Genomic DNA, 16,194 nt, shown 5'->3' on the forward strand with positions numbered 1-16,194 from the left:
CTCTTCCCTCACTCATGAACAAGACTCCTAGGTACTTGAACTCCTCCACTTGGGGCAGGGTCTCCTCCCCAACCCGGAGATGGCACTCCACCCTTTTCCGGGCGAGAACCATGGACTCGGACTTGGAGGTGCTGATTCTCATTCCGGTCGCTTACCGATCCGTTGTGGTGAAGGAGCTGAGCCGGAAGGCAAAGCTCTCAATTTACCGGTCGATCTACGTTCCCATCCTCACCTTTGGTCATGAGCTTTGGGTCATGACCGAAAGGATAAGATCACGGGTACAAGCGGCCGAAATGAGTTTCCTCCGCCGTGTGGCGGGGCTCTCCCTTAGAGATAGGGTGAGAAGCTCTGCCATCCGGGAGGGACTCAAAGTAAAGCCGCTGCTCCTCCACATCGAGAGGAGCCAGATGAGGTGGTTCGGGCATCTGGTCAGGATGCCACCCGAACGCCTCCCTAGGGAGGTGTTTAGGGCACGTCCAACCGGTAGGAGGCCACGGGGAAGACCCAGGACACGTTGGGAAGACTATGTCTCCCGGCTGGCCTGGGAACGCCTCGGGATCCCCCGGGAAGAGCTAGACAAAGTGGCTGGGGAGAGGGAAGTCTGGGTTTCCCTGCTTAGGCTGTTGCCCCCGCGACCCGACCTCGGATAAGCGGAAGATGATGGATGGATGGATGGCACCTGACAGCTGATTCTTGTTTGCAGTGCTCGATGACGAAGACAGCAGTAACATCACAGCGGGCTCCATCGTCACGGTTACAGTTACCTTAACCAGAAAAAAGATGGCGGTAAGCACCTTCATACAAAGTGGTTTCTCTTGAGATGAATGAGCACTTTCTTTTTTGATCTGTGGGGGGTGCTGTTGCTGCCATGCAATGTAAGACAGGGATTAACAGTGGCTGGATTTCTTGTACGTACACATGCTATGCTAGGAGTGGGCGTAACAGGGTGAGTTAGTGTTAGAATCACGTTGGTGTTTTCCTTGAGCAAGACACTTCACCCTTGCTCCAGATGGGTCCTGGTTAGGGCCTTGCATGGCAGCTCTCAACATGTGTGTGTGAATGGGTGAATGTGGAAATGGTGTCAAAGCGCTTTGAGTTCCTTAAAATGTTAGAAAAGCGCTATACAAGTACAATCCATTTACCATTTATAATAAGGAAGGGTGTGTGATAGGGCTGCAACTAACAATTATTTTGATAGTCGATCAGTTGGTTATCATGATGACTAATCGGATAACAAAGTGTACACATATTTAATGGCTCTAATTTTTCCATCGACTTATAAATGCAGCCTAAGTTATTTTAGGCATTTTCTTATTAACAACAAAATATGACTAATTTATTCACAAATATTTATACTGCACCTGTGCTGCTCATTCAGCTGTTACAAAAATTAAAATGACTAATAAAATGTTGTCCATTTAAAAGAAAAAGTCAAAGTGCTAAAAAAAACCTTGTTTATGTATAACAAACAGTTAAAAAAGCAGCAATGATAACACAAAATCGAAATTCCTCAAAAAGAAAAGCATTTTGTGATGTTTAACAAGCTTCACACTGGTATATTGACTATTGATTAACTCTTGGCAATTTCAGCACACTAATAGACTCAATGTGTAGAATACTATTCTATTATTAAAATGTTGGTTATTAAATAAATTGTATGTTTAATCTTATGATATCTCCCGTATTGGTGCCTGTCTGTTTCTCTGTGTGCACATTCAGTTAGCCTTTGTTATTGTGCCCTTTTTTTAACGGCATTGCAAATTAACGCTGCTTCAAAGCGTACTTTAATTGATGTAGAAAAAGTTTAGCTGGCTGACTTTTGCTAGAATGATAGTTATTTTTCACGCAACTTCATCTGACTTTTGTTAGCGAGCTCGCAAGGTAGAAGCTAAGACTCTTACTGAGGTACTTCTTGTGTGTGTAGGAGATGTTTGAGAAAGAGCAGGAGTCAACACCGTGTCCAGGAGAGGACACCACACCTGCTGAAGAAGCAGTGAGCACAAAGTTAATTGTCAATGCACATTGTGGTATTAAGGTTTTGCTAAAGTTTAATATTGTTTGTACCTGAAGCAGGGAGACTTGAATAAAGCCAAAACAAAAGTATGGCAGAACAAGAATAAAAGCACCAAAAAGTCCAAGAAGAAAAAGTTAACCAAGAAGAAGGCTACACCGGCACTGACAAAAAGCAAGCAGGCCAACGGCAGCGTGGCAGGAAACGTAAGTGTGCAATCACAGCGGATCTACGCTCTTAATGAATGCACTGCTTCATCTGCTGCTCACCATCACAGGATGTGGTGTCTACGACGACGAAGGAGGATGATGAGGAGGTCTCGGATAAAGGCAGCGAGTCGGACGAGGGCGAGACCAACAAAGACTCCCCCAGCGAGCGGGACGAGGACAGTGACAAGCAGAGCGACACTGAGGTGGACGAGATGGGCGGCGACGACGAGGAGGTCAGGGAATTTAGAAATTAGTTTTATTTTATCGTCGGGTCTCATCTGTCTTCCTTCCCCCACAGGAGTGGGAGGCGCTGCAGCAAAGCATCCAGAGGCGAGAGCGCGCCCTGCTAGAGACCAAGTCCAAGGTGACGCACTCCGCCTACAGCCTCTACTATGCTGAGGAGAAGCAAGAGTGGTGGTGGCTCTACATCGCCGACCGCAGAGACCAGACGTTGGTGTCCATGCCCTACCACGTCTGTACGCTCAAAAACACAGAGGAGGTTAGTCAACAAAGATAATCATACTCATACCAGACTCCACAATCAGCTTTCTTCCAACGAAGCTTGTGGGCCCCCACTCACGGCGTAGATTCAAAATGCCAACTAGCATATCTGTCATGTGAGCAGCTGCTCGCATGTCTGACAGGCTTTCAACAACAAAGCAGGAAATGGTTTAGTGAGTGCGCTGATAGATGATTGGTTCTTATGACACTTTCAAGACATCAACACAGTACTGGGCCCCAGTGTGACACTTTACTGCTTCATTGCTTACTCCTTGTGTGTGTGTTTTTGTAGGTGGAGCTCAAGTTTCCGGCACCTTCCAAAACAGGAAACTACCAGTACTCTGTAATCCTGCGCTCTGATTCCTACCTGGGACTGGACCAGATCAAACCGCTTAAGGTCACATCACTACTATACTGTACTATAAGCTATACTGTACTACTAAACCCAAAACCAGTGAAGTTGGCATGTTGTGTAATTTGTAACTAAAAACAGAATGCAATGATTTAACTTATATTCAACTGAATAGACTGCAAAGACAAAAGTTTAACGTTCAAACGGAAAAACTACTTTTTTTTCAAATCATTAACTTAAAATTTAATGGCAGTAACACATTGCAAAAAAGTTGGCACGGGGGCATTTTTACCACTGTTACATGGCCTTTCCTTTTAACAACACTCAGTAAACGTTTGGGAACTGAGGAGACCATTTTTGAAACTTTTCAGGTGGAATTCTTTCCCATTCTTGTCCGGGGTCTCTGTTGTTGTATTTTAGGCTTCTTATTGCGCCACACATTTTCAATGGGGGACAGGTCTGGACTACAGGCAGGCCAGTCTAATACCTGCACTCTTTTGCTATGAAGCCACGCTGTTATAACACATGGCTTGGCATTGTCTTGCTGAAATAAGCAGGGTCGTCCATGATAACATTGCTTAGATGGCAACATATGTTGTTCCAAAACCTGTATGTACCTTTCAGCATTAATGGTGCAAACCATCACAGATGCTGGCTTTTGAACTTTGCGCCTAGAACAGTCCAGATGTTTTTTTTCCTCTTTGGTCTGGAGGACACGATGTCCACAGTTTACAAAAACAATTTGAAATGTCGACTCGTCAGACCACTGAAAACTTTACCACTTTGCATCAGTCCATCTTAGATGAACTCAGGATTTGCAAATCATTGTATTCTGTTTTTATTTACGATTTACACAACGTGCGAACTTCACTGGTTTCGGGTTTTGTTGATGTTGCCAGGTAAACGTGTGTCACAGGTACACACCTCATATTTGCCATAAAAAACAATACATGGTAATATCAGCTTGGTTTAAAATCACAGTAAACTGCAACTATTCGTTGACATTATCGACAAAAATCTTTATCAAAATTTGTCACAGACAAATTCATTCGTCGATAATAGTCAGTGATGTCATTGCTGGTGTTTTCTGGAACTAAACGAACATGTGCTTGTCTGCGCGACTGGTGACTGACAAGCAACAGGAAGCAACCGATGGTTCCAACCACTGCAAAAACACAGCGATTGAAAACTAAACACGATCAAGACACGTATAACTTGCCCAATTTGCAAAGTGGATCTTGCTCAGCAGTACATCTGTATTGGGATCGCCCACTCTCCTCATCTAGATTGTTCTAATCCTCCTAGTATATAAACCCACGTTTCCTATGCTCAATGCTGATGTTGATGTTTAGAGGACGTGCTGTAATGAAATTTAAAGGGAAAACAACATACTGTGTTGAGGAAAAATACTGTGAATGGCAGTCACCATTTTGTTCTGCTCAGGCGGCATCTGTGCGTAAATGGCGTTTCCCACGAGATCCACTTTTTCTCGAGGAAGCAGAGAAAGGAGAACGTAGATTTTAATTTTGTTTAATTTCAGACAAATTTTCAAAAATAATGACTATATACATAATTTATAATGGCATCATTACATGCCACCACCAAAGTAGTATAACACTACAGTTTAGGAAAATTAAGAATTTAAGGAATAGAAATACAATTTTTTTTCCCAACTGGAGACACCTGCCTTGAACTTGCCAAGGACCCACTCAAATCACTACATTAAAAACCTGTCAGCGTCACTGCTAAAAGGTATGCTATGCTAGGAGTGAGCGTAACAGGGTGAGTTAGTGTTATAATAAGGAAGGGTGGGTGATAGAGCTGGAACTAACAATTATTTTGATAGTCGATCAGTCAACGACTAATCGGATAATAAAGTGTACACATATTTAATGGCTCTAATTTTCCCATCGACTTCTAAATGCAGCTTAAGTTTATTTAGAAATGTGCTTACTAACAACAAATATTTATTCATAAATATTTATACTGTAACTGTGCTGCTCATTCAGCTGTTACAAACATCAAAACAACTAATAAAATGTTGTCAATTTAAAAGAAAGGAAAGGCAAAGTGCTAACAAAACAACCTTGTTTATGTATTAAAAACAGTTAAAAAAGCAGCAATGAAAACAACTCTAAATCTAGCTTCCTCAAAAGAAAAGCATTTTGTGCTGTTTAACAAGCTACACACTGGTAGATTGACTATTGATTAACTCTTGGCAATTTTAGCACACTAATAGACTCAATGTGTAAAACTCTACTTTATTAATTATTAAAATGTTGGGTATTTAACAGATTATATGTTTAATCTTGGGCTTCACGGTGGCAGAGGGGTTAGTGCGTCTGCCTCACAATACAAAGGTCCTGAGTTGTCGTGGGTTCAATCAGGGCTCGGGATCTTTCTGTGTGTAGTTTGCATGTCCTCCCCGTGAATGTGTGGGTTCCCTCCGGGTACTCCGGCTTCCTTCCTCTTCCAAAGACATGCACCTGGGGATAGGTTGATTGGCAACACTAAAAATTGGCCCTAGTGTGTGAATGTGAGTGTGAATGTTGTCTGTCTATCTGTGTTGGCCCTGCGATGAGGTGGCGACTTGTCCAGGGTGTACACCGCCTTCCGCCCGATTGTAGCTGAGATAGGCACCAGCGCCCCCCGCGACGCCAAAGGGAATAAGTGGTGGAAAATGAATGGATGGATGTTTAATCTTATGATACTTCTGCATTAGTGCTTGTTTGTCTCAGTTAGTATTTGTTATTGTGCCCTTTTTTTACGGCATTGCAAATTGACGCTGCTTTAAAGCGTACTTGAATTGTTGTAGAAAAAGTTGAGTTGGCTGACTTTGGCTAAAATGATAGTTATTTTTTCCACACAACTTTATCTCACTTTTTGTTAGCTAGCTAGCGAGGTAGAAGCTAACACTTGTACTGAGGTTGAGACCGCATCCTCCATAAAAAGCAAATCAAATCAACTCTATTTATAAAGCACATTTGAAATTTACCACAGGGGTAGCCAAACTGCTGTACAATGGGCAGGTTAAAAGATAACAGGAGAACCGAGCAAACAACACAACACGAACAGAACGTGATGAAAAATAAAAAAATAAAACATAAAAACGGGTTCACAGCAGGTGTATAATGGGGCGCCATTGCAGGATGGATATCACTCAGTGTTAAAAGCCAATGAATAAAAGTATGTTTTAAGAGAGATTTAAAAACAGGAAGAGAGGAGGCTTGTCTAACACTCAGGTAGGTCGTTCCAGAGCTTGGGAGCAGCAGCGGCGAAAGCTCTGTCACATCTTAGCTTAAGCCTTGTGTCAGGGACCGTCAGTAGCAGCTGATCGGCTGATTTTAGGGATCGGTGGGGCAGTAAGGCTGTAGGAGGTTGGAGAGATATGTTGGCACGAGGTTGTTTAGACATTTAAAAGCAAATAGAAGGAGTTTAAAATTGATTCGATAACACACAGGGAGCCAGTGAAGGGACGCTAATATAGGGGTGTTGTGCTCACGTCTGCGGGTCTGTGTTAGCAGACGAGCAGCAGAGTTCTGCACGAGCTGCAGGCGGGCGAGGGAGGCCTGGCTAATGCCTACATACAGGGAATTGCAGTAGTCTAAACGATTCGAGATAAAGGCCAATAATAAGAGGAAATATCCTCACACTTTGCGTGTTATCACTGGCAACATTTTTGCGAATGGTGATGCCGACCCACTTCCGCTTGCAAAAACACGAATGATGACGTCGAATGAAGATTGTCGACGACTAATTTTATTGTCGACTAATCTTTGCCGCCATAGTGGGTGAGTGTTGACAGAATGAGGGAGGAAGAGTGCATGTCAAGTGTGAGGGAATGGTGGTGTAACAGGGCTAGTGTCTGAGAATGAGCTAGTGAGTGGAGAGAGTGTGTAAGTGGAGGACATTGAAAACAGCAAAAGAAAGTACAGTGGAACCTCGATTTATGAATTTAAGTGGTTCTTGAACATGGTTTGTCCATCCAAAAGTTTGTATAGTGAAGTAAAGTTTCCCATAAACAACATAAATATGAATGAGTTCCAGCCTTGACAAAATTCCATATTTTAGTGAAGGTTTGTACACAATATAAAGTGCTATACTGAAGTATATATCAACGACACATAACAAGGGTGTGATGGATCAACTTTCTATTTAATAACAATTGAGCTGTGCTTTAAAAAAGTAAAATCAACCACATTAGCATTGTCAAAAAGGAGCTTAGGAGGTCGGGACAGACAGGGAAATGAGCGAGCAAGCGAGCCTTCTGTGTGTGCCTGTGTGTTTTTTATTGTGCTGGTGGAGAGGAAATATTCCCCCACCCAGCAGTTAAGTCTCCTCTGGCACAGTTTTCTACTAAAGTCCAGTCTCTTCACAATCAAAACTTGCAGTGGCACTGAGGCTGCTTCCTTAAAGGCCTACTGAATCCCACTACTACCCACCTGGCAGTCTGATAGTTTATATATCAATGATGAAATATTAACATTGCAACACATGCCAATACGGCTTTTTTAGTTTAATAAATTGCAATTTTAAATTTCTCGGGACTTTTTTCTTGAAAACGTCGCGTAATGATGACGTGTACGCGTGACGTCACGGGCGGTTAGGAATATGAGTATGGCGTCACATTAGTGCCAAAAATCCAAGCGCCTAAAAACTGTTATCACGCGCTGATTCTCCACTTCGCGGGCGCGTGTGTTGTGCCTTAGCACGCGCGTGCGGTGCCTATATGTGCGCGTTTCGTCTCGATCTGGCATCGCTCCTCGCGCTCTCATGTTTGTTTTGGCACTTTGAGGGCGGGAATGGTTAGACGGCCCATTCTTTCTGATTGGCTCTGAGCGCTGTCAGTCAATGGCAACGTGGCGGCCATCTTACCTCAGGCAGCTGGCCACGCCCAGTACATAGTTTTCAAGGAACATGTACTATTTAAATAACCATAACTTGCTCAATTTTCAACTCATTTCCAAACGGTTTGATTTGTTATAAATGTCAGGTTTTCATGGGGCTATCATGGCTGAACAAGTAAGTCTTACACTATTATCTCTCAGATTTAATTTGCCTAATGTATGGAGCTAGCTTTTTTGTTGTTTTTTTAAATACATATTTTTAACTCTGCCATCTGTACTGATCTGGGCTGATATCTAATTTTCCATAGTTTGAGTTGTTTGCAGAAGCGTAAATACTTTTTACAGTAATATTAAAACAATATTCATTAATTGTAGTGTTAACCTGTCATTCATTATTCTACTAAAATAGTAATTGCAATCATAACATCAATAATTAGGTCCATATGCTAATAATGGGTTCCTGATATGAAGTACGCATTGATAAGTGGGTTCGGGTAGACTGGTGTAAACTTAAAGTAGATAGAGGAAAGAAAATTAATAGTCCCCCATTGTGGCATATTTACAAATATTAGATGAATAAAAATATTTTTTTAAACAGACAAGAGAAGAAAGAAAACATATTTGAAAATATAGTTTCCATCATTGACTGACATCTGTGGACTGGTTGTATGTGTATGAAAAGAGATTGATCTTGACACTTCGTTAACTATGTGATGTTCTCTCAACAGATGAGACATTACCTTCTTCAAAGACTTTTAGAATTTGTTTGTGTGAAGATCAATATTTCTCTTTTCATACACATACAACCAGTCCACAGATGTCAGTCAATGATGGAAATTATATTTTCAAATATGTTTTCTTTCCTCACTTGTCTGTTTTAAAAAAATATTTTTATTTATTTAATATTTGTATATGTAAATATTGAATGTATGCCACAATGTGGGACTATTCATTTTCTTTCCTCTATCTACTTTAGGTTTACACCAGAGTCTACCCGAACCCACTTATCAATGCGTACTTCATATCAGGACCACATGATTAGCATATGGGCCTAATTATTGATGTTATGATTGCAATTACTATTTTAGTAGAATAATGAATGACAGATTATCACTACAATTAAGTAATACGGTTTTAATATTACTATAAAAAGTATTTAGGTTTCTGCAAACAACTCAAACTATGGAAAATTAGATATCAGCCCAGATCAGTACAGATGGCAGAGTTAAAAATATGTATTTAAAAAAACAACAAAAAAGCTAGCTCCATACATTAGGCAAATTAAATCTGAGAGATAATAGTGTGAGACTTACTTTTTCAGCCATGATAGTCCCATGAAAACGTGATTTCCTTTCTTTTTAATCCCAGGGAACTGCCATTGATTGATTGATACTTTTATTAGTAGATTGCACAGTACAGTACATATTCCGTACAATTGACCACTAAATGGTAACACCCGAATAAGTTTTTCAACTTGTTTAAGTCGGGGTCCACGTTAATCAATTCATGGACCTTTCATCATAGATATAAATAAACACTCCATGTTTCTCCAGCGTAGCGGCCATCTTACCTCGGACAGCTGGTCCCCATCATTTTATTGTTGTCAATGGTACATGTACTTTTTAAATATACACACACATACATACAATACTCTGACATTTATAACAAATCGAAAGGAGGAAAGAAAATTAATAGTCCCACTTTGTGGCATACATTCAATATTTACATATACAAATATTAAATAAATAAAAATATTTTTTTAAACAGACAAGTGAGGAAAGAAAACATATTTGAAAATATAATTTCCATCATTGACTGACATCTGTGGACTGGTTGTATGTGTATGAAAATAGAGATATCTTAAAACTTCATTAACTATGTGATGTTCTCTCAACAGATGAGACATTACCTTCTTCAAAGACTTTTAGATAAAATTCAATTGGCATTTTCCACAACTCCACTAAATTTGGACTTTTTAGAATTTGTTTTTCGACAAGAGCTGTATTATCTTGATACATATTGACGATGACCCGATCTGCTATACTTCTGATTGGCCCTGAGCGATTTTCGCCTGACCAATCAGAAAGGAGGGGCCATGTAAGAATAACCGCCCACAAAGTGCCAAAACGAAGACAGCGAGCGCGCACATAGGCACCACACGCGCGCAAAAGGGTGTCACGCGCGCGCACGAAGTGGAGAAATAGCGCGCGATAACAGTTTTTATGCGCTTGGATTTTTGGCACTAATGTGACGCCATATATGAGCGCTGCACACACACACAGCTAAAAGTCGTCTGCTTTAACGGCATAATTACACAGTATTTTGGAGATCTGTGTTGCTGAATCTTTTTTCAATTTGTTCACTTAATATTGGAGAAGTCAAAGTAGAACAATGAAGTTGGAAAGCTTTAGCCACACAAACACACGGTGATTCCTTGTTTAAAATTCATGGAGTTGAAACTTTACTATGGATCACAGCGGACATGGATCCCGACCGAATGTCAACCAGCAGGTTTCAGGGAGAAAATTGTGGTTAAAAAGTCGCCACTTACCGGAGATCAGCTGAGCTTGCGCCTCCCGTACAGCTGCCGTCGACTTCCCTGAGACACTGCGCGTCAACACTCGGTCCTGGACGTACACTTCCGACTATCAAGTACTGTTAATCTCACTAAAACACTAGCAACACAATAAAAAGATAAGGGATTTCCCAGAATTGTCCTAGTAAATGTCTCTAAAAACATATGAATCCGTCTCAATGCAACGCGATTGCAGTCGCGTTTTTTTTTTTTTTTCTAGTCCGTCGCTTTTTCATCCTCGCTCAAATTAATGGGGAAATTGTCGTTTTCTCGGTCCGAATAGCTGTTTTTGTTGGAGGCTCCCATTAAAATCAATGTAAATATATGAGGAGCCATCAACATGTGACGTCATCTTCTGCGACTTCCGGTAGAGGCAGGGCTTTTCTCCAGTTGCGAACTTTATTGTGGATGTTCTCTACTAAATCCTTTCAGCAAAAATATGGCAATATCGCGAAATGATCAAGTATGACACATAGAATGGACCTGCTATCCCCGTTTAAATAAGAAAATCTCATTTCAGTAGGCCTTTAATCTTTCCCAATACCGGAGTCCTTGTTTAATTGCCACTCTGGTCTGTTGACTTTGTGGGACTTAAAACGAGTTAGCAAAATAGAAAATAACCCCAAAAAGTGCCCACAAAAAGAGCTGAGATGTAGAAGTGAGTGGAGGGCTCTGCCACCTCTTCAATGTGAACCCTGCATTTTGCCTGCCAGGCGTTTTTGCGAAAAGACACAGTTCGCTGACGGAGGCGTACGCAGCTCGTACAAAACGTCTGTTAATCAAAACCTTTGGTAAAAGAGAAGTTTGTAAATCGAGTTTCCACTGTAAGTCCGTGTTGGAGAGAGAGTGTCACGTGATAAACGAAGTGTTAGAAAACAAGTGTGTGTAATTAAATGTTGGTTCATGTGAGTACGTAATGATCATGTGCGTGTGTTTTAACGTGTGATATGTTGTGTGCAGCTGGAGGTGCACGAGGCCAAGGCCATGTTGGACAACCATCCCCAGTGGGACATCCCTGACACAGAAGAGGAGGACGAAGAGCAGGAAGACAGCGACGGCATCGAAGAGAGCGATGACGACGACGATGATGATGACAACGACTGAACACGCACACAAACACACACGCACACTAACAGCGACACACTTTCTCACACACTACCGCGCACCTCCTTACACACGCCCATGTCAGACTGGCCACCTCCTACGTCCTCCTACAACACTCTCTGACAAAGACTCAGCTGGGACATTTGCTCGCCTCTTTTTTACTCTGACATTTACAGCCGCGTGCGTGCGTGTGTATGTGTGTGTGAAGGGTGTTTCTAATAACCTTGTCAACGTTTGTACAGGTGTGACAGTTGGTGTGGACTGGACACGACCCCATGTCAGCTTATATGTGCAACAACAAGCTGTGTTCCTTTTGCCTCAAGTTGTCACAATCACCCGACAACAATTAATGATACTTTCTATGTACGCTTCAAGCTGCACACCCTCTTAGCCATGTCCAGAGTGGCTGCACACCACTTCAACAACTTAGCAAGTGAGCCCTATCACCTCCTGTTTTCTTGTAGCACATTCCAGTGTGTGGTCATGTGGTCCTGGTCCACAGAAACCTTACTTTATAAGCCAACAACGTCCACTTGGGTGCCATGCATCCACCATTCTTTCTGCTAGCAGTATTGCTTCTTTTGTGTGTGCGTATGGACCTCTGGTGTCCCCCTGAGGGTCAAAGTCACTGCTTGCAGTGTGCAGTTGATTGAACATTAAAAGTTTTTTGTTTTTGTGTTAGAAATACACTTCCTTCTCTATTCATAATGCAAAACGCCAGTGTTAATCTGACCTTTTTTGGGGGGTTTTAACAGCTTCACTCGTGTTCCATTGAGATACTACGCTAGCAGGCGACCGTAGTGTGTGTGTATACAGTAAGGCTGCACAACAGAATGTAGCATCAACAATTTTTGACGCCGTGTGGACAAAAAGCTCAGTGAGGTTAAAAAAAAAAAAGACCACGAAGACTCACTATAGTGACAGACCCTAAAAGTACTCGACTATCTTCTATCTGCCACTCTTGTTTACAAAGAACTGTCATTGTAAATGAAAAAAAATATATTATTTGTATTTAAAGTCATTTCAAATAAAATCTTTTAAATGATGAAAAGCAGATAGTCTCTCTTTTGTGGTGTGGAAAATAAAATGTATGAAAATATGGTTCACAACCGGTACAGATTCAGGACAATAAAAATGTTTCTCTTAAAAAGAACATTTGCACTATTTATAAAAAAAAATTGTATAATTGAAAATGTATTAAAATAACTACAAAAAATATAAATGTATATGAAATATGCAAATTATGTGAAAATGGCCTGAAAAAGAAAAGTATGGGGGAAAATAGAAGTAAATGTATTAAATAATATATACATACATATACATATTTACACACATATATACATGTGTACATACATAGACATCATATATATTAACATACATATATAAACATGTATATACACATATTTATACATCTATACACACAGATATATAGTATATGTATATATACATATGTATATGTATATATTTTTTTATAAATCCAACAAAACAATACACAGCAATACCCTAACAATGCAATCCAATTCCAAAACCAAACCTGACCTAGCAACACTCAGAACTGCAATAAACAGAGCAATTGAGGAGACACAAACACAACACAGAACAAACCAAAAGTAGTTAAACAAAAATGCATATTATCAACAACAGTATCAATATTAGTTATAATTTCAGCATAGCAGTGATTAAAAATCCCTCATTGACATTATCATTAGACATTTATAAAAAAAAAAAAAAAAAAGAATAGTGTCAAAGTAGTGGCTTACACTTGCATCGCATCTCATAAGCTTGACAACAAATTGTGTCCAATATTTTCACAAAGATAAAATAAGTCATTTTTGGTTTGTTTAATAGTTAACACAAATTTACATTATTGCAATCAGTTTTTAAAACATTGTCCTTTACAATTATAAAAGCTTTTTTTTTTTTAATCTACTACTCTGCTAGCATGTCAGCAGACGGGTAGATCCTGCTGAAATCCTATGTATTGAATGAATACAGAATCGTTTTGAATCGGAAAAATATCGTTTTTGAATCGAGAATCGCGTTGAATCGAAAAAATCGAGTTATAATCGAATCGTGACCCCAAGAATCAATATTGAATCAAATTATATACTGTATATATGTGTATATATATATATATATATATATATATATATATATATATATATATATATGTCTTGATTGGATTATCCGGAGAATAGTGCTCGATACCGTGGTAGAGCGCAATATGTAGGTGTGGGAAAAAATCACAAGACTACTTCATCTCTACAGATCTGTTTCATGAGGGGTTCCCTCAATCATCAGGAGATTTTAATGGAAGCATTCACATACAATTGTTTATATAGAGCACAGAGTGGGTGGGTACAAGCAGGCGTAGGGTGTGGTGATTGGCTCATGTGTTACCTAGGAGGTGTTTCCGTCTATGGCGGCATGTTGAAATGATTTCACTGCGCTTGTTGAGGGATGATAGATCTGGATGATATATAATAAACAGTTTCTCTTTTAAGCATAGGTTGCATCTTTTATTACCACTGTTGTAAGGTGTGCTGGATGCAAGAATTTGCCATGTTATTGAATATTCAACATTATTGTCTTTGAGGTTCCAAATGTGTTTGCTGAGTTCTGTAGAATTCTGCAAAGTCTGGTTTCTAAAGGAGGCGTTGTGATTATTCCATCTTGTTTTGAACGCTCCTTCGGTTAATCCTACGTATGTGTCGGATGTGTTAATGTCCTTGCGTATTACCTTTGCTTGGTAAACGACTGATGTCTGTAAGCACCTTCCGTTGAGAGGGCAATCAGGTTTCTTGCGACAGTTACATTCATTATTGGTTTCAGAGTCGTTTAGTCTGGGGGTAGGCAGTCCTTTTGCAATTGCTTTGTTGTGGTTTGAAATGATTTGTTGCATGTTATTCATACAGCTGTAGCTCAATTTAATGTTGTTCTTGTTGAATATTTTTCTTAGGGTGTTGCCTTTGGGGAAGTGTTTGTCGATCAGAGTGAGGAACTTGCGGCCGATGTTGGTTGAGACGTCTTTGCTGAATGGCGGATTATACCAGATGATGTTGTTTCGTTTTCTGCTCTTTTTTGGTTGGTTTCCTGGGGTGGGTTCATAGGTGAGGGTGAAGTTGTATCCGCTTTCATCAAGTGCTTTCTGGTACGGGGGGGTTGCTTGGTCAAATTCAGCTTTGCTGGATGACAGCATCGATAGCATTTTATTAATTCCGGTAGGTATTCTTTTCGTGGTGGTGGGTGGGTGGTTGCTGTCGTGGTGCACGTATTGGAGTGTTGTGTTGGGTTTCGTGAATGGTTGGTAGCTGTTATTTCTCAGGTTGAAAGTGACGTCGAGGAAGTTGATCTATCATCCCTCAACAAGCGCAGTGAAATCATTTCAACATGCCGCCATAGACGGAAACACCTCCTAAGTAACACATGAGCCAATCACCACACCCTACGCCTGCTTGTACCCACCCACTCTGTGCTCTATATAAACAATTGTATGTGAATGCTTCCATTAAAATCTCCTGATGATTGAGGGAACCCCTCATGAAACAGATCTGTAGAGATGAAGTAGTCTTGTGATTTTTTCCCACACCTACATATATATATATATATATATATATATATATATATATATATATATATATATATATATATATATATATACATTATATATATACAGTATATATATATACAGTACATCCATCCATCCATTTTCTACCGTTTATTCCCTTTCGGGGTCGCGGGGGGCGCTGGCGCCTATCTCAGCTACAATCGGGCGGAAGGCGGGGTACACCCTGGACAAGTCGCCACCTCATCGCAGGGCCAACACAGATAGACAGACAACATTCACACTCACATTCACACACTAGGGCCAATTTAGTGTTGCTATACAGTATATATATATTTATATATATACATCTATATATGTATATATAGATGTATGTATAAATATATATATACTGTATATATATATAGAGAGAGAGGGATACATACATAGAAAAATATATACGTATATACAGTGTAGATATACATATAAAAGTACACAGACAGCGTAACATTTTTGACTGTTTCATTGTAGCCATTTGCTAAAATCAAAACAATTAATTTTATTTCTCATTAGTAAATGCTCAGCCCCCCCATCTTGACAGAAAAAAGTTCAAATGTAGCAGGGACAAGGGGTAGAAAAATGGATGGATGGAAATTTTAGTTAATTTATTAAAAAAAAAAAAATCCCATGTACCGTATTTTCTTGGGATGCAACTCAGTATTCTTCTTCCTCCAAACACGACGAGTTGAGTTTATACCAAAAATTATACATGGATGATACAGCAGAGGATTGGGAGAATGTCATGTGGTCAGATGAAACCCAAATAGAACTTTTTGGTATAAACTCAACTCGTTGTGTTTGGAGGAAGAAGAATACTGAGTTGCATCCCAAGAACACCATACCTACTGTGAAGCATGGGGATGGAAACATCATGCTTTGGGGCTGTTTTTCTGCTAAGGGGACAGGACGGTTGATCCGTGTTAAGGAAAGAATGAATGGGGCCATGTATCGTGAGATTTTGAGCCAAAACCTCCTTCCATCAGTGAGAGCT

At 40.2% G+C, this 16,194-nt stretch overlaps 1 protein-coding gene across 1 annotated transcript in view; it reads left to right on the top strand.

Annotated features, from left to right (window-relative positions):
- The window catches only part of sec63 (SEC63 homolog, protein translocation regulator), a 30,818-nt gene extending 18,168 nt beyond the window's left edge, over positions 1–12,650 (top strand). Inside the window, exons 14-20 of the mRNA XM_061900717.1 lie at positions 704–786; positions 1,925–1,993; positions 2,071–2,217; positions 2,289–2,453; positions 2,519–2,719; positions 3,014–3,118; positions 11,456–12,650. Of these exons, the coding sequence (XP_061756701.1) occupies positions 704–786; positions 1,925–1,993; positions 2,071–2,217; positions 2,289–2,453; positions 2,519–2,719; positions 3,014–3,118; positions 11,456–11,599 (914 nt within the window). The 3' untranslated portion in view covers positions 11,600–12,650. The remainder of the gene's footprint in view (positions 1–703; positions 787–1,924; positions 1,994–2,070; positions 2,218–2,288; positions 2,454–2,518; positions 2,720–3,013; positions 3,119–11,455) is intronic.
- Positions 12,651–16,194: the final 3,544 nt, after the last annotated feature.

This window comes from Nerophis ophidion, linkage group LG05, assembly GCF_033978795.1.
Source record: "Nerophis ophidion isolate RoL-2023_Sa linkage group LG05, RoL_Noph_v1.0, whole genome shotgun sequence".
Classification (NCBI taxonomy): Eukaryota; Metazoa; Chordata; class Actinopteri; order Syngnathiformes; family Syngnathidae; genus Nerophis; species Nerophis ophidion.